The sequence below is a fragment of the Haplochromis burtoni genome, unplaced genomic scaffold (genome assembly GCF_018398535.1).
Source record: "Haplochromis burtoni strain Fernald_Lab_line unplaced genomic scaffold, NCSU_Asbu1 Contig_23, whole genome shotgun sequence".
Classification (NCBI taxonomy): domain Eukaryota; kingdom Metazoa; phylum Chordata; class Actinopteri; order Cichliformes; family Cichlidae; genus Haplochromis; species Haplochromis burtoni.
The window spans coordinates 2,397,543-2,418,217 of NW_024582384.1; the positions used below are offsets into that span (position 1 = coordinate 2,397,543).

Genomic DNA, 20,675 nt, shown 5'->3' on the forward strand with positions numbered 1-20,675 from the left:
GTTTTTGCCGACATTTATATAGAATTGTTATGGTTTCCAAAGCTAAGTCATGTTGCCAGGTTTGTTTTAGAGAGTTTCTCTGGCAGCCAAACAAGCCATACTTGTTCAGTCATTTTGTAATTGTACTATCAGGAGCTTTAATGTTTCACATGCTAACTGAGACCTAGCACTTGCGATTTGTCTGAGCATCGTACAGTCTGACCTATGAGTGAACTTGCTGTGACATCCACTCCTGGGTAGATTGTGACACTATATTGACACACATCTAAATGCTCCTGAAAGCAATTTGACAAAACCTTTTACACAGGTGCACAAACTTACTGATGATCAGTTAATCAACTGTATTTGATTATTAACAGCTGGGTACTGCTTACTCTCTTAATTCTTATGGAACTGTAGATGCTTTCTAGAATTTTGCATGTTCTAAGAAACTGCAGACTAAGTAAGTGTCTTGGTATTGTATATTCTACACCAGCTTATCATCATTTTCAGCTTAGTGTGAAATTAATGTTAGAAAAATTTCTCAACCTGCAATTGCTGATGATGATCTTGACCTGGCTACTTTAAAGCAAGCTAATTTCATGAACATTTAGCAGCTGGGTTTTCAATATTAAATGTTTATAGTTTATATATCTATGTGGGTTTTACACTAACATTGTTGATGCTAATACCATAATAAAACCTTATTAATGCTAAATAGCATGATTATTACTTGGTGCTACCCAACCATCTTTTTTCACAGCAGGAGTTAAGGGGGCTGAAATAAAATGTTAAGTATGTGTCACGGACCCAGTTCCCAGGTCCGTGAGCAGTCTGGACTACTATTGTAGTTATTATCATTATTATTGTGGTTATTGTTATTATGGTTGTGTCTGCTGTCCTGTTTTCCGTGTTGGTGTACTGTCAGGTGTTTATGGGTGTGAGGGTGCGGTCGTGGCAGGCACTTCTAGGCCTGGTGGGTGTGGCCCTGCCAGCTGACCGGTCCCACCCAGGAATCCACACACACCTGGCGCCGATCAAGCCTCGTCAGAGGAGCTTCAAAACAGTGTGGCTGAGAGCTCCTCGACGCTGGATCGTTGAGTGACTTCCCGTCAGTCTTAAGTGTATTGTGCAAGGTTAGTGCAAGTCTACTGTTAGGTTTTGTACTCACGGCTGCCTTTGGTATACGTGTTTCCTCAGGAGGAATTGTGGCGACCAGGAGGCAGCACACGGAGAGTACACAGGGAACGGAGACAGAGCACGGAGCACGGGATAAAGGAGAAGACACGGAACGGGAGTTGGGATCGCACGGGGGGATTTATTGTTGTTCGGATTGTCACCACTGTAAATAAACACTGTTGCACTGTAGAGTCCTGCATTTTGGGTCCTCCTTTCCCCACATCCCCACGGTCTGCCAGCCAGACCGTGACAGAATGTGATGCATCTACCTTGTTGTCGACCTCACAATAGGTATGCAACAAAATGATCACAGTATACAAGCTACAACGGGATCAGCAATAAATCAGTGGTTTAAAAAAAGGGATTTAAAGCATGTACCTACTGGAACAGCCTCAGGCTAAGCCACTTCCAACATCAAGCAAACAACAAAAAATGGTGAAGGCCCAAAGCAACCTGCCCAGGCTATAAATGATTTCAGTCTCAGAGGGGGAGAATCTTGATGAGAATGACGTTCCATTGCACTCCTGATACACACACACGCGCGCACGCGCGCACGCGCGCACGCGCGCACGCACGCACGCACGCACGCACGCACGCACACACACACACACACACACACGCACACACAGAGCAAATTGTAGCAAAAAGGTTTGTGTTATTTCTCCACACCTTAAGACCAAAAAAACCTAGCCAGGTAAAAAACAAAAACTAAACAAAATACAGTCTGAATTCAAGTTTGTATAAAAAAACCCACACTAATATTAAAATTACTCATAAACACACAGAGTCACGTTCACATAATATTGAAAAAACTCTTGTAAAAAGCCACCTAAAGCTTCCATTTACCACCTGCTATTGCTGTTCAGACAAGAACAACAGCAAAGACAGCGGTAATAATTGCAAGATTGTCACACTTTTCTTCCTTTTCTTCTTTTAAATGAGGCTCTAAATCTGAAACTCCCCGAACATTGTGCCCTGTAAAGATCATAAATTATGACTGATGGAACTGTGACAGGTTTTTTTTATGTTTTTATGGCTGAAATAAAGCTAAGAAGATAAAACAGATGCTTTTCTGTTAATCTGCAAAACAGAAACTAGTCATCTTATTAACAAACCATTTATTTTAATCAGCCTGCTGATATTACTGCGAGCCCTAATTCTATGTCAAACATGATCATCGTCACATGGTATTACAAAAAAAAAAAAAAAGGTAACCATACTCTTTCTTTAAAACACGATGGGTAATGTGTCAAGTGTCATTTTATGTGGGAAGATTATGCAAATCTTCCCAATTGACCAAAGCATTGTGCTGACACATTCCATCCAGGGTCAGCACTGGGTTATTTGGAATGACTGTACTTGTGCTTATTCGTGTTGTTTTAATCATTCTGGTAAATGTGGGTAATCGTTTACTTAACACTGCAGTGCTTTATCTTGTGCTGAAATGGAAAGCCTTTGAGGAATCTGATCCTTCATTCAAACCCATTGCGTGTGCTCACAAACAAAAACTGCAATGATTAAGAGACAAATTTAATAAATTGGATTTTCTGAGATGATCATATATGATATGAAGCTACAAGTTAATTATTGGAAAGTGAGCAGTAGCTTAAGTTTTAAATCTCTGGAATATGATTTACTATATGCAGCAAAAGACGTGACTGCAGAAAATAGGAAGTTAATTAACTGGGTGTCACTTGGTGTTTGTTTTAAAAAATTCATGTTTTGTCTTTATTATTGCCGTATTGTTAGCTTTCAAGAGTTAAAAAATCTTTAAAGGTCTCATCTGGTGCAGTTTATTCTCAGTTCTAAAAGATTATCTGTGTAAAAATATCAATTAAAAGAGATGCTTGACTCACCAGAGTTTTCTGGATGTTTTTTTGTTCATTTTTTCTTAAACTGACGTTGTATAATCTGGGTAGCTAATTTTTAAATGGGCCACAAACATAACTTTAATATCTTTGTGTTACTATGTTTTTGCTCTGTTAGTAGCAGCAGCTGCTGTGTGCTAATCAATTTATATTAAGATAATGAAAACCTTTTACATTAAAGTCTATTGAGAAACAAATTTCTGTTGTCATCATTTTAGCTTTACTACCTGCTGATTTAGAAAAAGTTGGAAAACTGGCTTACTACTAGTACCACTAGAAAAAACTAATAATCATTAAAAAAAATTTTTTTTTTTTGAATAGCAGTCTTTAAACAATGACCACATCAATCACCATCATCATCAATAAAATGATGTGGCACTCTCTCTGCCTGTATGGGTTCCCTCTGCATGCTACAGTTTCCTCTCACTGTCCACACGCGAGACATGCAAGTTAGATTTACAACGTTTAGGTGTGAATAGGGGTGTAAATGGTTGCCTGCCTCTATAGTATGTGTCAGGCCTTTGACTGAATGCTGACCCGCAGGGTGTGCCCTATTTCTTGTCCAGTGTCAGCAGGGATAGATTTCAATCCATGGATGGATGGATGGATGGATACATTATACATCCACAATAAATGCAGAAAAATGTGTTTAACAAGAATACATCTAAATTCTCTGAAATGATCCATATTGTTAACACACGCCAGTCTACATGTCGCTATGAATGTTTGCAAATCCAAACACTGCCCTTGCTAATATAATGGGTTGCATGACTAATAAATTACAAAATATATATAACACCCAATGCCTGCCAGTGAATCATATCAAAACTTACAGTGTTTTATGTAAAATTATCATAATTGAGGAAAGGACGTTTTTATGTAGTCATAAAACTGGAGATAAAACACTAAATCTTAAACTTTGTACTGCAGCCTATATTATTTTATAGCTCGTATAATAAGGCATGTTTTTTAGTTTATGGGGTAATATATTTTAAAGGAAACTTACCCTGTAAGTCCTTCATTTACAGACTCTAACAAGATTTTGCATCGTGGGCCTGCTTACAACCCACTTTGATCTTAAGTGGGCCGGACAAGTTTAATCCATGAGATATCTCAAAATAAGAAAAAGAAGAGTTACTTCAATAGACTGTCTCAGTTTTTCTACATGATAAAGAAACACTATAGTAAATGAAAGACTCAGCATGACTCTTTGGGCTTAAACTGTAAGAAATTCATGTGTAAAATTACTGAAAATTCTGATATCTCATTGCCAAGACTGCCCTGTAATCATAAAGTGGCAAGTTTCTGTTCATTCAAAGAAAATTCTCATTATTGATTTAACTGTGTACACACTGTAAAACAAACAGACGTTTCTATAGTACAGGAACTTGTTTTGTCATTTAATTGTTTATCTATTACTTTATTAATGTAGTATGAATGGCTGTGGGTGAGGTCTTTGTCAGTACAATAAGTTGTTTATGAAAATGCTGTTAATAGTCCAAAATTTATGTCCTCCTTCACATTTTCCAGCTGTCCAGTGGGCCAGGTTGGAGTCTTTTTTGGGCCGATTCTGGCCCACAGACCTTATGTTTGAACCTCTTCCATTCGACAACACTACATATGTTTATGTAGACTGTCCAGCCTTTTGATGATGAAGTTTAATAAAATAATATTTTGTCAGAAATTAGTTTAAACACCAAAAACCCTGTTTTTTTTGTTTACATGACTCTGTGTATTTAGTGTATGTTGATTTTGATTTGCTGATTGTAATCACAAGTAGTTAAAAGCAGTGATTACTGTTTCGGCGTTGGCTGGGGCAAACTCAGTCATAATGAATCTTTTGCCAGACAGAGATGAACAATTACAATGAGCATTTGGTTTTTTGCACTTTCGCATTCTCTGGTGCTTTTATAAGGTGTCTATATTAATGCACAGAATTGATTAAGTTGGGTGCAGAAGTCTATTTAAGATGCCATCTGCTCGGAAGCAAGTGCAAGAGTAATTAGAGCAAGTCTGCTGCTTAATAGAATTCAGGGGAAAAAAAGAAGGGTTAATCGTCAGCAGGATTCAGCTGGAATGCATGGTCTGACGAGCCAAACCCGATAACACTCAGCTAAATCACATATACAAAAGCAACGGTGGGAGAATGCCTGCAAACATTTGTGCATATGAGCCAAAAATCAAATATACACAAATCTTCCAGGGATCTCTCAGCTGTTTGGCTCTGCAATCAGGCAATTTTAAATACATCAGATTATTTCCTTTACTGGCAACTTTTGCACACAAAAATAGAAAAAAGAAAAAAAAAGGTCATCTCCAGTGGCAGACGTATTGTTAAATTATGTGTAAAGCTGAGTTCAGCATAATAAAAAAATCATTCAGCCTAGAGCGTAATGAAGATCAGTAAAGTTCAGTGATTTCCACGAGGACTTCATGTCAGACTACGTGCTTTTTATCCTCCCCAACAGTGATGAATGGTTGTATTTACTAACTCGCACAATAAAAGACAAAAGGTGCATGTGAATATATCGAGATTTAAGAAATACTGGGGATTGATGTGAGGTAGCACACTGATGGATTAAGTGGGATCTCTGACAGCCTGAGAATGTCATTTGAATTTAACACTGGCCCGTGTATTTTCCAGATGGCTGCACCCAGTGGGTTCATAGTGTCACCCTGGGATCAAGCTACTCACTCAAACACTCATTGGCAGAGTCCCCAGTGGCCCTGGCCCAGGGTCTATCCTGGTAAAAGGGGTGACATCTCTGGCAGTCGGCTCCCTCTGTGTGATGCTGGCAGGCGCAGACCAGGTTACCATGTTCTCGCTCAATGCACTCGCTGGCATGGCCGTTACACTTACATCTGAGGGAAACATCGATAGTTAGGTAAAGTCTGCATGTACAAGCTTTCGTTTGTCTCTGTTTTTCCTCCCCTTTTTACTCACACAAATTTGGACACAGTTATGCACACAGTGAATGGATTTGAAGGCGGAAGGAAAGCGGGAAGGTAGTTCCCCCGTAAGAAGTTGTCACTTTCTATTATCCTTCACCGATGAAAACGTGGTCTGGGGTGAGGCAGGGCTTTTATTCCCCTTCAGCAACTACACTTTTCAACTGTGTTAATATGCCACTAATAATACACTCACACTCACCCAGTGTATCAGAAACAGCAACAAGTGAATGCAGTATCTCTAATATTGGTAACCAGTGTTGGTCAAGCTACTTATAAAAAGTAATCAGTAACTAATTACTGGTTACTTCCCCAAAAAAGTAATCTTGATACCTTACTGATTACTTATTTTCAAGAGTAATTAATTACTTAGTTACTTTTTAAAAACACGATTTACAACCTGAATAGGTGATAAAGCGATAGATCTTTCAGCCCGATTCTACTTTTTCTGCATAATCCATCATACAAAATGTAATCAAATGGAAAAGTCTCTTTTTAAAACTTGTTTTATTAGTTTTAATCTTTTAACTTTATGCATCAAGCAAAAATTTAATTATATGCAACATTCTCTGACTGGAAGAAATTTGTTTAACATTTAAACCTATTTTCTGCACATTCCAGCACATAAAAAATAAAAAATATATTATATATATATATATAGTATATATATATATATATATATATCATCATATTATATATATATATATATATATATTTTGTGTTTACACTCACTCTTTCAAATAGATGCAAGTAAAACACAGCAGAAAAAAATAAAGTCAAAGACTAGCAGTCCTGTTGCTCTATTTTCACCTGTATAGCGGGCGGAGATTTGCCCTGGTGCAGGTGTGCCGCAGCGGTCAGTTGAAGACTCTCTGTGAATTTCCCATTACGTCGTAGCGCACTCGGTGCTTGCTTGGAAGTTTAGGGTTTTTTTTTCGCTGTAAAAAGAAGTTTTTCTTCTAATGTTTTTGTCACTTTTTATGGAATCAAACTCAAAGTAAGGTCAGTACTTCCACGCTTTAAACGCTGCACGCTCATACTCTCTCGATATATTATCCATTGTTGATCTGCACACAGCTGTTGTCACGAACGTCGCACTCGCTTACGTCACTGTCATGAGACATTCTCGCAAAAAATCATTTTAGTAACGCAGTAACGCAGCGTTCCTACGGGAAAGTAACGGTAATCTAATTACCGTTTTTGCAATAGTAATCCCTTACTTTACTCGTTACTTGAAAAAAGTAATCGGATTACAGTAACGCACTGTTGGTAACTGTGTTAGTATGTGCAAAAGCATTAACTCTATGCTTTTCTTTTTTTAATTTATAAATAAAATTTTGTGTCTTCAGAATTATAATAACTTCCAAAATTAAAAGTCAATATTTGTGAGCTAAACGTGATTGTTTAGTTCAGTTTTCATAAGACTGTTATCTGCTAATTTCCTTCCCCTCTGCCTGTGGATTATTTCCTCTGAAGCATGATGACAGATATGCCTTCCTGTGTGCACTATTTCCTGGCAGTGTCACTGGGTTTGTCAAGTGGCTGTGACAGGGGTACAGGCACTGTCGCTGAGTGGTAAGCTGTGTCAAATTTAGCCAGCTGTCCCAGAACCAGATGTATGCTTGCCTGAGGCTCACACCCATTCCTTTCCGTTATCTCTGAGGTGCTTCCGATCTACATATTAGACTGCTAGAAGTGAGGTGTGAATATGAGAGTGTTGATTTGAAATATACTGGCAGCATGTAATGTGTGCACTTTAAATTTTCTCATAGATATTTAGACATCTGTCTCATGAGTGGGTTGTTTCCAACATTACTTTATTTCGCTATACTCAAAATATATTCACTAAATTCTGTCTTCACATTCACAAAGTTAGACCCCGAAGCTTCCTTATATAACTTAAGCATACCCTGCTGACCACTGAGCACCTCCGCTGGAGCAACTGAGGTTAAGGGCCTTTCTTAGATGAGACAGAGGAAAGTGCTGTTTTCTCACTTTCCCGTCCAGGGTCCAAGGTTTTAACTAGCGACCTTCTGGTCGTAAGCTTGTTTTTCTTACCTTGAAGCCACCACAGCTCTTTTTGCACTATTGATATATTGTAGAAAACCTGGAGGATTTTTTAATAGCATCTGGCTTGCTGACTTGACCTGTAGCGTGTGGTGTAAAAACACATGTACTTAGGCAGAAAGCACCAGTATATGGCTAATGGCCATGTGGCTCTCTTACCCACGTGCTGTGACATTGGTGGGTAATTTGTCATCCAGCTGAAAGACCCTAAGTGTTTATGACAGATGTCAGATCAACTTTGCGTTCTTTGTGAGGGCTTCATCTCAGCTGCTTAATCGTTCGGTTCTATCTGCACTGCCAAGGTGCAGCCTGGTCTTTGGTACCATGTCCCCTTTCATTACTATGAGTAATAAACCCGAGGATGTGGAAGGAGAATTGAGAATTATCTTGGTTTACTTTCATTTGATGGCAACTTGACAGGCAGAAAGCAGGACAGAATATAGGTTCAGCATGTTATCTTGCCATGGCCACACAGAGTCATGGTACAGTAAAAAGAAAGTTCTAAGGTTTTATGTATCAGGGCATAGTAAAAATCATCTTGTTCTTAGTAAGCTTTTAGATTAGGTAAATTCAAGCTCAGATGAATAAATACACTGTAAAATTATTTAATTAACAACATTTAAGAATGCTGAAGCAGTGTATGAAAAGCTAAGCAGACACTTACTGCTTTCATAGAAATTAAGAAGGTAAGTAGCAGCCAGTTGTTGCTAATCAAAGGCATATGATGAATTGATCATCAGCAAAAGCAGAAATTTCGGCAGTTTGTGGGTCCAGAGCATTCAGGTGTGTGTTAACACAACGCTAAGGAGGAGTTGTGATCTTACAGAAGCAATTGTTGTTGCCCATCAATCTAGGAAGCGTTAAAAGACCATTTCCAAACAATCTTAAGTTCACCATTTTTCAGTGAGAAAGATTTCTACAAGCCCACAACATTCAAGACAGTTGCCAGTCTCCCCAGTAGCAGATGCCCCAATAAATTCACCTCAAGGTCAGACTGTGAAAAGCTTATCTCAGACACTACAAGCCTCAGTTAGCATGTTAAATGCTAAAGTTCGTGACAAGAAAAAGACTGATGGCTTGATTGGAAAGAGTTGCTAGGAGAAAGCCTCTTCTCTCTAAAAGGAACAACACAGCATGGCTTAGGTTTGCAAAGTTGCATCTGAGAAAACCACAGGACCTCTGGAAGACTCGTCTAGTTTGTACAAAAAGTGGAGCTGCAGTGTTCCTGGTGGTGGAGGGGTGATGATTTGGCTTTGTTGTGTAGCCATAGGACCTGGACACCTAGCATTCATTGAGTCAACCATGAACTCCTTTGTATACCACGAGTGTTCTAGAGTTAAATGTGACATCTGACAATTTTAGCTTGGCTCATACAACTAATAATTGGATCATACAACAAAACATTAATACTGACCATAACAGCAAATCTACAACAGAATGGCTGAAAAAGAAAAAAGAAAAATCAAGGTGCAATCAACCTGATTGCACCTTGATTCAACCTGATTGATTCAACCTGATTAACTGCTTTGGCAGCAGCTACAGGGAGCTGTGAATAAATGACTACCTAGAAACCTCAGTGAACTGAAACAACATCATTAAGATGAGTGGACCATAGAAAAGGGTTACTGAATCATGGCATAGACCTAGTTTTTCAAACAGTGCTTCTGCATTTTGTTAAATGAATAGTGACACGGGATAATAAGTTAGGTGCACTTGTTCATCTGAGGTCGTATTTACTTCATTTGAAGACCTACTAAGAACCAAATGCATTTTATCATGTCCTGATACATAAAACCTTAAAACTGATCAACTTATGATATACTGGGTAAAATCTGTGCTTTGCATGCCCAGCCACCTACCCGTAACACCTCAGCCAGGGAATTAGTTTACTTTAAAACACATTTGGCCATTTGGTACTATATAACTCCCTTAAAAAGAGATGCTAGTGAAGTCGAAAAATCAAAATTGGTTAAGCAACACTAGTTCCCAATATTTATCATTTCAGAGAGTATCAAGCATGGTGACATTGCTTTGGCACCGCATTTTCTGGTGTCTCTTACCTGCCACCCACAGAGAAATCAGAGATGGCATAGAAGTACGAGCGCAGCACTTTAGCGTCCTTGAAAAACTCATCTCCAAAGGTGTTAAGCCTGTCCAAAGAGATGAGCAGGTCAGTGGCTGTCACCCATTCCTGGAAAAGAAAAAAAAGAGGAAATGATATGGGAAGAAGAAAAGATATACAGGGTTAGCCAAAAGGAAAAGAAAAAAAAATCAATGTAAGAGAACCATTGTCGGGAAGTCTGCTGGCTGCTGCCACTCTTGGTGACACAAGAAAGCAGACAAGAAGGTTGGCAAGAGAAAAAAAAGACACTGGGCTTCAGTTGAAAGGGGTAAAAGAGTGAGATATATAAAACAGCAAATGTTGACAGCAAAGAAAAGAGAGGAAGTTGGAAAGAAGATATGGTCAAGAAAACTACAGTGTAACAGCAGAGGGAGAGCAGATATGATGGGGAGATAATGAGTATGGTGTAAGAAATTGAGTTAATGTCACAAAGAGGGCTGAATAAAAAGGGGATTAATGGAGACTAAAGCTGAAATATGAAAAAAAAACATGAGAAAAGAGACAACATTGCAGCACTGCTTCAGTATAATGGATGGCACTTGGCAAAGCTCCCACCACTGATATGATTTAAGCTCTTCTGTTTGAGACTACTGCAAAGGTACAGACAGGATGAAGCAAGAGTGGGAAAAGAAGGTAAAGAGGGATAACACAAACAGTGGAAAAGCTAACGGGAAGTACAATAGTGGGTGCAAGATAAAAGCGAGGCCAGGTAAAGAGAGAGCAAATGAAGTTTTCTTTTCTTTTTTTTTTAACAGAACAACTTTAAAACAAATAGCTGGAGAGAAACTTTCTTTTTGTTTCTTGGCTAGTTTGGGACTCTGTGGGAGTCCTGAGGAAGCCTGTCATGCTTAATGTTTTGAAGCTTCTCCCCAGAGATGTCTTTGAAGTCTGGCAATGGGAGACAAGGAGATTGGAGCGGATGAGCCTCAGACTAAAAACATGTGTGAAGAGTTCATTCATTAATTTTTTAATCTTATGTACCATGCATTTTACCATCCATGCACCCCTTACCACATAGTACATTACTCTGCCAATTTTAGACGATTAAACATAAAACTGTGTCATTTACAAATGCCTTGTTATCAAATTCTGAAGTGAACGTTATACTTACATGACTGAATTACAGAAAATCTTTACAGACATGTATGCCTTACTGTGGATGTATCATTCAAATTTTCTGTAGTGCTGGAGCAGGTTTAACATATGATTGACATGTGCACCAACAACAGCTAAAGGTGTGTTGCTAACTGTAGGTTGCTTTTTAGTGTTAATTTGCATATGCTGCCAACAACAGTTCTTTTTATTCTTTGAGTCTGTGTGGAATCATGGTTTTGGAGAGACCTAGTAAATAGCAAGACTTACTACTAAGCTCTTTTGACCATTTTTGGCTTCTTCTGGCAACATGATAGCATCATAACCATGTATACTATAGTCTTTACACGTGTACCGATTATGCACAGAACATGGGTGTGGCTTGAGGTTTCCCATGGTGTACCAAATGGCACATATACACATTGGTTGATCAGAAAAGTAGCCATGCTGTTGACTGATTGAATACGGAAAAGAATGAAATATTAATATTGTAATTTTATTTTACCTTTCTGTAGCTTTTTCCTCAACTGTTTCATAAATGTATGGCTCAATATATGTAAACATTTTCAGTAGATTGTTCTCTAATAATTTTGATGATCTGGCCAGCCCTGACTACACTGGTTTTAAAATGAGTTTTGCATCCTCTGTATTAAAAGATCTGCGGACTGAAGAGTATAAAAAAATGGCTCCAAAAACACTTGATTGGAATCAATCTAGTATCAGTGCACATTGAGAAAATTTCTATTCCTATGCCTCTTCATAGTTAGCATGTAAAAAACCAGAGTAAGGTATTAGTCATGGTTCAGCAGAAGAAAATGGTTAATTGGGAGATAGCAAGAAATGGAAAAAAAAGGTGACATGCCTGAACCCTCTAAGGCTCTCTTCACAGGTCCCTTCTGTGATGTTTCTTAGTTTAAAATAGCCTGAGCAGCACTGCAGTAAAAGTTTAGAACTAAATTATCTTTAGAGGAGCTGCTTCTGGGGGGCTTTCTTGTGCTGTCAGCAGGTCCAGCATCCTCCTATTTCAAAGGAGACAATCTTGGGATTTAGACCACCTGCGTGGTTAGTGCCTCCAGATCCAAGAGACATACTGCTGTGGCATCAAGTGGTCACAGTCCCCATTTTGAAGCATCTGGTGTGAATGCATTGCACATGCTCATGATTGATTTTGCAATAAATGGTCTCAGTATGACTACCAAACGTGGGTCAGCTGTGTCAGTAAATGCTATAAAGAGGACTATTTCAACTGGGGTCAGCAAAGTGCAACTTGTGGTAAAGAATGTAAAAACCTGTAATTAACACTTCCTTTTTTAAGATTTTTTTTTCTTTTCTTCTAATTAGAGCAATCAACTGAGGGTTGTAACTGACAACTCAGAATTGCATCTGTCACCAGGCGAGGACAAACTCATTCGCCTCTTGCCTGAAACGTCTCTTCATGTTTCTATATCTTGTCTTCATATGTTCCTTTCCGCCAGTATTATCGTTCTAGTACACTTCAGATTTTCCATAGGGTTCTGTGCTTTTGCAACCTATTGAGGATATTTGGTAGTTAGAGTAACTAAAATGTGGCAGAACTGCGTGCATGCTATTGTTCTGAGACTTGCTTTATCGATTTTTGCCCCTGCTTGACTCGGCTCTACAGACTAATGTGCTTTGGGATGATGCTTTATGACCCTGATGCATTGAGAACACCGATGCTCATTCCTCACTTTGCAGTACGCTACCTGAATATGACTATATTTTCATCCGTGGCTTCTGAGAGGAGCTGGGAGCACAGGGGATCAGATATGACAGAATATCACACATCCTCTGCAATATGCTTACAAAATGTCTTTGAATCTTCATCTTTTTCTACTTTGTCATCCATGCTACGCTTGTCTAGAGTTGGCTTATCTCATGGGTGTGATGCCTTCATAATGTCCTTGTAATGAAAAAAAAACCCTCCCTGATGCACAGCTGACGAAAAAAATGTAAAAAAAGGCCATATACATAAATGAAAACAAGCAGTCGTCTGAAAGTCTTTGAGTCTGTTGTACGAAACACTATTTATAGCATCTTGCACATTTTCTGTCACAAGGAAAAGATTTCTTTTTCTTGGCTTACACTCAAAATAGTTGAAGGCTTCCTTAATGAAAACTGATGCTGAGAGTTTTCAAGCATGCTATTGTTTGTTTAAGGCTGCGGGGATAGCAATGCAAAACCCCACAGCAGAAAGGGAAACTGGTCATCTGCTGCTAATTTATCCACAAATAGGATATATAGTTTGTTGTTTTAATGCTTTAGGTCTGTTTTTGTCAAGTGGCAACCTCTAGGCTGAAAAACATTTACAATAAAAATGCACACATTAAAAGAAAAAAGAAAAAAAGCTTTTGTCAAAATCTTTTATTTTCCCCATTGCTGGAGCAGAACTGGGTTCAGCTGAGAATTAGCTACTAGTTCTGTGCTTGGCGTCACCTAAGCTAATTTGAGATATGCAAGTGAAATGTTAGTGGTGCTGGTGCCTGTTGTTGCATTTTAATGCAATTATCTGTCAAATAATACAGCTTTCTATGGGGTCAACTGTACTAAAAGGCCATCCAAGAAGCTTGTGCTTCAGCTATTTGTTTGTTATTTAGCTGTGATTAGGATTAGTCAGCATCTTTGTGATGCTCCTAGTTTACATAGTCTATAGATGCACTCTGTTTCTCAATCTTGCTAGCATTATCTGATAACTTAGATAAATATGACTCCAAAAAGAGAAAAAAGAAAGACAAAAAAAACAGCATCCATAAAGGCAAAGTTAAGGCTTCACAATGACAGGTATCAAAACTGAATGGTGACAGCACAGGAAGTACTGCCGTATTTTATATACAGTCTACTGTGGAGAAACATTTTTATGTGATCAAAACTTTAGGGGCTACTGGACCAGCCGCTTTGTAAAATTAATAAGTAAATGATTAACACTACTTAGCAGTCATTTATACTGAAACACATGCCTTTACTACAGAGGGGCCAGGCTGGTATTTCAGTGATTTTAAATCCCAGCCTCCAACTCAACACACTCATAAATGATCAAATGCTTAAATTAATTCTTAGCATTTTAAAATTCTAACACACATTAAAAGCAAATACTCTTCCATTTATCATAGAGTACACGACCATTATTATACGGAAGAGTAATTAGTAATGCTCGGTAGAACAGTGTTAATTGTGTAAGAAAAAAAAAAGCAGATATAGTTCCAAATATCACTTAGTCTACTGAAAGGAAGCGGTTTCTCAGGGTTAATTAGTAGTCAGCCCAAAACTTATTATTTGTGCAAAGCACAGCAAAAGCTTAATTAACTTTGATTCTCACTCCCTTGGAATTTTAGTCCACAATGCTACAATGATGCTGACTTAGGCTCTGGCGTGTGAGGGTGGCAAAGAGCCAGTCCTTTGTCTAAGACAATAAGCGTGTAATGATCAAATGGGCAGGTTCACAGACATGTATCTGACCACACATAGCAAAGTTGTTTTTTATTATTATTAACATACCACACACAGCTTTAAAATGCATCTTTGCTCAGGGGCTTACAACCTCCACCCTCACCTCTAAAATCTCTCTGGTCTTTTCTTCCTCCTTTTTTCCTCCACTTGTCTTCCTCTCTCCCTTCTCCCGTCTTCTTTCCCTGTTTCCTTGAACTCTGAAGCCTCTGGCTGCAGGCAGTGACAGGAAAGGGAGCAGTGTCCCTCATTCCAAAGTTAATAACTTTTTAATTTAATTGCTTAAGTTCACTGTGCCCTCAATATGTATTTTTTCCCCTTTTCCCCTTACTCATTGGCATTCAGTGCCGGAGCTCCAATTTGCCACACAGCTTTCTAGAGTGTAAGAGAGAGAGAGGCAGAGAGACAGCGAGACACTGAAGGAGAGGGGATGGACTGGTGGCAGGGGAGACAGACAAACCGTTTTAATGGATGACTGAACAAATTAAATTTGAATTCATACAGCAGCTTTCATCTTCTGCATGATTATTGAAAAAAAATAGAGCTTTACAAACTTGACAACAAGGCTCTCTTTGAAGTAAGCCGTTACTTTAGGAGGTGAGTGTTATTTATTTCAAATAAAAATCTAAACTAGCAGTGAAAACACAGTCCATTAGATCAATGGTGTTGCAAAGAATGCTGTGTGTTTATATGTGGCATGTACACAAGTAAGACAAAAACACCTGCGCGTTTAAACGCCGTCTTAGTTTTTATTTCATTTTGCTTTGACCGCTCAAAATTGCAAGAGACACTTTCTAAAACGAGCAGATGAGGCATGTGAAGTCTCTATATCAAGACCGCACACGCCTCAAAAACCGAGGCACAAGTAGCAATAGTGAAAAAGGATTAAGATGCTAATAAAACAGACAGGATGCAATTTCTGTTTTAAGCCTCATGAAAAATGCATAGCTCTGTACAGCCAATATGCAGAGGAAATGGCACACTGACATGGCGCATAGAAGAAGAGGAATCATTTAATGCTCTGTTGACAGTCTCTTTGTAAAGAGTTTGTTTTCAACCCCTGACACAAGTGCCCAGCCTTTATGAACCTTCCAGGCAAAAGTTTCCTGAGGGGGGGGGGGTTTCCGAGGACAATTTCCAAGAAAAAAAGATACATTATATTTACAATGTATCCCTTTTCTTGAAAACTGTCCTCGGTTGAGATGTCTTCATGGTCCGGTGGTAAAAACAGTGTCAATAAGATGGACATTATATGGTAGACTATGGCCTATTTTGCACCTCCAGGGTATGCTTTTACTCCATTAGCTGGATCACTGCACATGTTTATAGAAATGCAATGTTGCTACAAACAATTCCGAAAATAACCGGGCAGTATTTGCTCGAGGCATTTACTCTGATTACATCAATGTTATGACAAACACATTCTGTCTGAGCAATGGCATTAACAAAAGGTACTGAGGCTTGTTTTATAGATATGGTTTCACAGAGGCTAATCACTGATTACATTCGTGGTTTAATTTTTTTTCTTCTACATTTCTGGGGGCAGGGGGTAGAAAATAAAGCAAGGTGAAGCCAAGTGGCGAGCTTACTGAAATGCTTATTTTAGATGTATTGCATGCTCCATAAGATTCTGTCACCTACTATATTTTTGATTGAATAAAGTCTGTGCTGCATTTTTCTGTACAGCACCTATCACGGTTTCAGAGAGACTATAGCCTATCTCAGCTGCCACAGGGTGAGAAGACAAGTCGCCACTCTGTCCCAGACATACAGACAACCATTCACTCTCACTTTAGCGTAACCCAACTCCATGCGTGTTTTTGGACTGTAAAAGCCAGAGTACCCAAAGAGAACCCATGCAATCGGATTTGAACCCAGGACTTTCTTTTTAGACATGCTTTCAGAAGTTTGTAGCACATAGACAAATTCAAAGTGCAAGCTTTTATTATTTGCCCCATTGAAACCCATTTTAATACACTTTTTTATTTTTTTTACTTATGTGGATATATATGTGTATAGCATGTATTTAAGTATTTAGTAAGTTAGTTTAAATGTTTAGCAATAATTACCAAATGAAGAAATTACGTAAAGTTTATTTGGTTTTCCAAAAGAAACAGTTGTGATAACAGTAATTCAGGAACATAGTTTCCCCATTCAAATTATAATGAATTTAAGTGGTTATAATCGATATTTAAGTCATAAAAATATAAAGGGCTATTTCTGAATCCCCATCTATCATCCTCTATATGCCTATATGTTGTCAATACATACAATGGCAGTAAGAAACACTTTTTTAATAGTTCAATATAGTATTAACATTACGTTTGCCTTCGGATCAATTCATTGACCTTGAAGGAGAGGTCAGAGGTGAAATGTGTGAGGTTTTTAAACCTTTATATGGTACTTTCCATATGTTGACAATACACACCACACTTGTAAGAATCCTAGTTTCTAAATTATAAGGCTTTATGTCGATTTTCAACCAATAAATCATTAAGTTGACCTTAAAGACCTTTGTGCATTTGAGGCTAATTTTAATGGATTACTAACATGTGCCCACTCTACGCCCCTGCAATGTTTTATCAGAATTCATTCTAAACTTTTTGAGCTATCATGTTTACAGATGCACATGTAATCATAGTGTTTACCATGGAAACTTCAATTATGTCTGAACTAAGTAGTAGTAAAAACCAGGCCACCCTTTCCTTACTGTTTTTAAGTTATACCTGTAGTTTAGCCACTTGATTTTTTTAATCACCTATCTCTAACAACTGCATAGCAATTAAAATGTGTAGTTTTTTTCTACTACAAATTTACTACAAATTCCCTTAAATGAAGAATGTATAATTCTAAGTCTTAACCCTGTGCAACTCTACAGATGACTTTTGTGTCTAGGGAGACTCTACGCTTTCTTAAACAAGTTGGAATCTTTCAGATGCGAACAATTCTAACCAAGTCGGTGCAACTTCCTTAATCCCAATGCTGTATTCTAAATGCAGCACTGCAATCAAGCAGGACAAGCACAGAGAGTCCATGACAAGATCTTTGGCCTTTACTGGTCCTGTTTTTGTGCTATAATACAATCTAAAGCCTGTCTGAAATACTTCAAGTAAATCCTTCCCTCTCACATAGTTGATCTTGAAGAACTTTAGAAGTAAAACAAAGGCTGGAAATCTGTACATAACAGGCTAAAATGCCTGGTCAGTTAAAGGTTTTTCAATTAATGATTTTATTACTGCCACCTTAAAAACTTGTGGTACATAGTCTATTAATAATCATTTTTCAATTGGCAGATTTTATTTGCTAGTTCAATGGTAAGCCTTAATAGACATGTCTAATAGATATGTTGATGGTTTGGATTAAGTATTTATTGATTTTAGCTCAGAGTGATCAATAGGAGAGAAGCAATCAAAATAAAGATCAGCATTTTCTAAAGTAGCTGTAGTTAATGACACGTCTGTGACATTTGTGGGATGCTTTGGATTTTTTCCCCTTCTAGTAGTTAACATTTTCAATGTAAAAATGGCACCTTGTCTTTTACCTCTGTGCATCAGTAAAAAAGCAGCTTGTAAGCATTCACACAGGTGCTAAAATGTGAATGTTTTTCATTTGTATCCACATATGGCATTTTAATCATAGTCACACAAAGTGTGGTTTAATGAAGAGGCTTTAGGAGATGAAGGACTTCTTTAGAGTGTATGATTTCTTGAGATATTATTTTGCAAGGCTGCCAGATTCATAGACAACAACAGATGTGCTGTTTATACCGGGTACATAAAAACAGGATTTCTAACAATACAAGCCCTGCGAGTAGCTGTGAGTTTAGTCTTCTGGCTAATATTTGCTAATATTGATCAAACAGCTAAAGCTGGTGGATCATTAATCATCAGTATTACAAGTATTTGTTTAAAATCTGGACACACTCCGTGTCTGGGAAATGTTAACATATGTTAAAAAAGTGTTATAGAGCAAGCGGCAGGGTACACACCTGGAATCGCTAAAGGAGAGCAAGACGTGAGAAGACCATTTTAAAAAGGAAAATCTACTACTAGACTTTAATTTATTTCTGTTTAGTTTGTATACAAATGAATAATGAGTCCCAAAACAAAACTCAAATGCTACCAGGCAAGACAAATCGTAAAAAGAAACTATGCATTTCCTGATAGTAGTCTTGATTCTGAAAGACAGCTATTCAATATTTGTGTTAAATGATGACAAACTTTAAGGGATTCTTTACAGTGGACATTTCAAATAACATACCTACGTGCATATACGCGCTTCCCTTCCTTGTTGCTGTCTCCTTCCTTTTTACGGCTCTTAATCCTATACTCAATTAAGGCATATTATGGGTTTGTAACTCTAACCACCAACGGTTTTAATTGCTTGTTTTCTTCCTGTTATAATAGTATTAGTAGCTCAAGCAGGAAGTAGCATGGCAGCAATAAAGGAACCTGTGCCCCACCATCTTTGTTTTGCTGATTCACTGTGTTGGAAAAAAAGCACTCCTTTGCATTCCACCAGCTTTGATTTAGCATCAAAGAGGATGGCTGATGTGTTTTTGTCTCTGCTCACTACACCCATCTGTCCCATCACCCTTAAAATAGAGAAGGAATGAGAGCTTGAATGAAAGAAATGGTGCAATTGATCCGTCTTTTATTCTAATGGGAGAACAGATCACAGTCAATTATGGGTCTTCTCATCTTGTTGTTTAAAACATGGCGGAGAGTGAATGGGGGGAGGTGGAATGAAGGAGAGCGGGTGTTTGGCAGGTCTGTTGAGAGATTTGCCACCCAATCTATGTATTCTTAGCTTATATTGATCCTGCGCTGCTCTATAATCAGTGGGTCGATGTCCTCCAAAGCATACTGAAATACAGCCAGCAAAACCATTAATAGTCAGGTTTTAATGTAAGTAACACCTGTATACCGAATACCTACCCCCCCCAAAGAAAAGATCTCATGTTGCTACATGGCTTTACAGTTTAAATAAAATCATCTTAAGGTTCAAGAGGCTAATGAGAAATGCCAGTAATCCACGTTGCTTGAAAAGGTAATTAAGCACTTTTTCTAAACAGTGACTGGTATGGTTAAAAAAATATTTTATATATACATATACATACATATATATATACCGCTCGAGCAGCTTGTGAGCCTTGCTGATTGAGGAATCACTCATCTTTGGAAAAGAGAGTTTATTACAGAGAAATGTCTCTTTCCAAAATAAAAGCTATACTATACGCTTCTTCTGGGCTATATTCTCAGCAGCATATTAAACATATCAGGTCCCCATAAGGAGAATCCTGTGCTAACGGCTGTCTAAATGACTCGGGTAAAGTTTGTAGCATGCGTGCTTGTTGTTTTTGTCTGCTTCCACTTGTCTTTGCACTAGGATGATGTCGGAGTAAATGTGCAGTCATATTCGTTGTGTTCCCACTAGTGCTGTCAGCGTTAATCTCGTTGAAATGACGTTAACGCCACAACACGGCAAATCTCCGTTAACGAGCTAACTGCGCTAACACACTAGTTCCCACCCATGTAATTGAGCATTGCGTGGCACATCCAACATACTGTTTTACTTTAGTCCATGACGCGCTTACCTTCAGGGTCATACGTCACATGAAAACCAAAATAATTCCAAACGCCAGATCTGAATGAGGGTGGGGGAGGTTCAATTTGCCATGTTGCAAGGAGAGCTTAACTTCTGTCTCGCTAGCTTGCCCTGCGCTCTTCCTTCTGACGATGCTGTCTGTGTTGAGCGCTCAGTGGATCTGCGCTCGACAGTGCAGCCTAGGCGGAGTAGTCGAACGCAGATTCACTGAGCGCTCAACACAGACAGCATCGTCAGAAGGAAAGTTGATAAAATTTTGTATTTTTCGATACATATGCATACCGAACCGAAAGCACTGTATCGAACGGTTCAATATCGATACGAGTATCGTTGCACCCCTAATATGTATG

General features: G+C 38.4%; 1 protein-coding gene across 1 annotated transcript in view; it reads right to left on the reverse strand.

Annotated features, from left to right (window-relative positions):
- Positions 1-20,675, reverse strand: part of lamc3 (laminin, gamma 3) — a 154,606-nt gene that overhangs the window by 102,004 nt on the left and 31,927 nt on the right. The window contains exons 3-4 of the mRNA XM_005917219.2: positions 10,103-10,233; positions 5,722-5,888 (exon numbers count right to left, since the gene is read on the reverse strand). Of these exons, the coding sequence (XP_005917281.1) occupies positions 5,722-5,888; positions 10,103-10,233 (298 nt within the window). The remainder of the gene's footprint in view (positions 1-5,721; positions 5,889-10,102; positions 10,234-20,675) is intronic.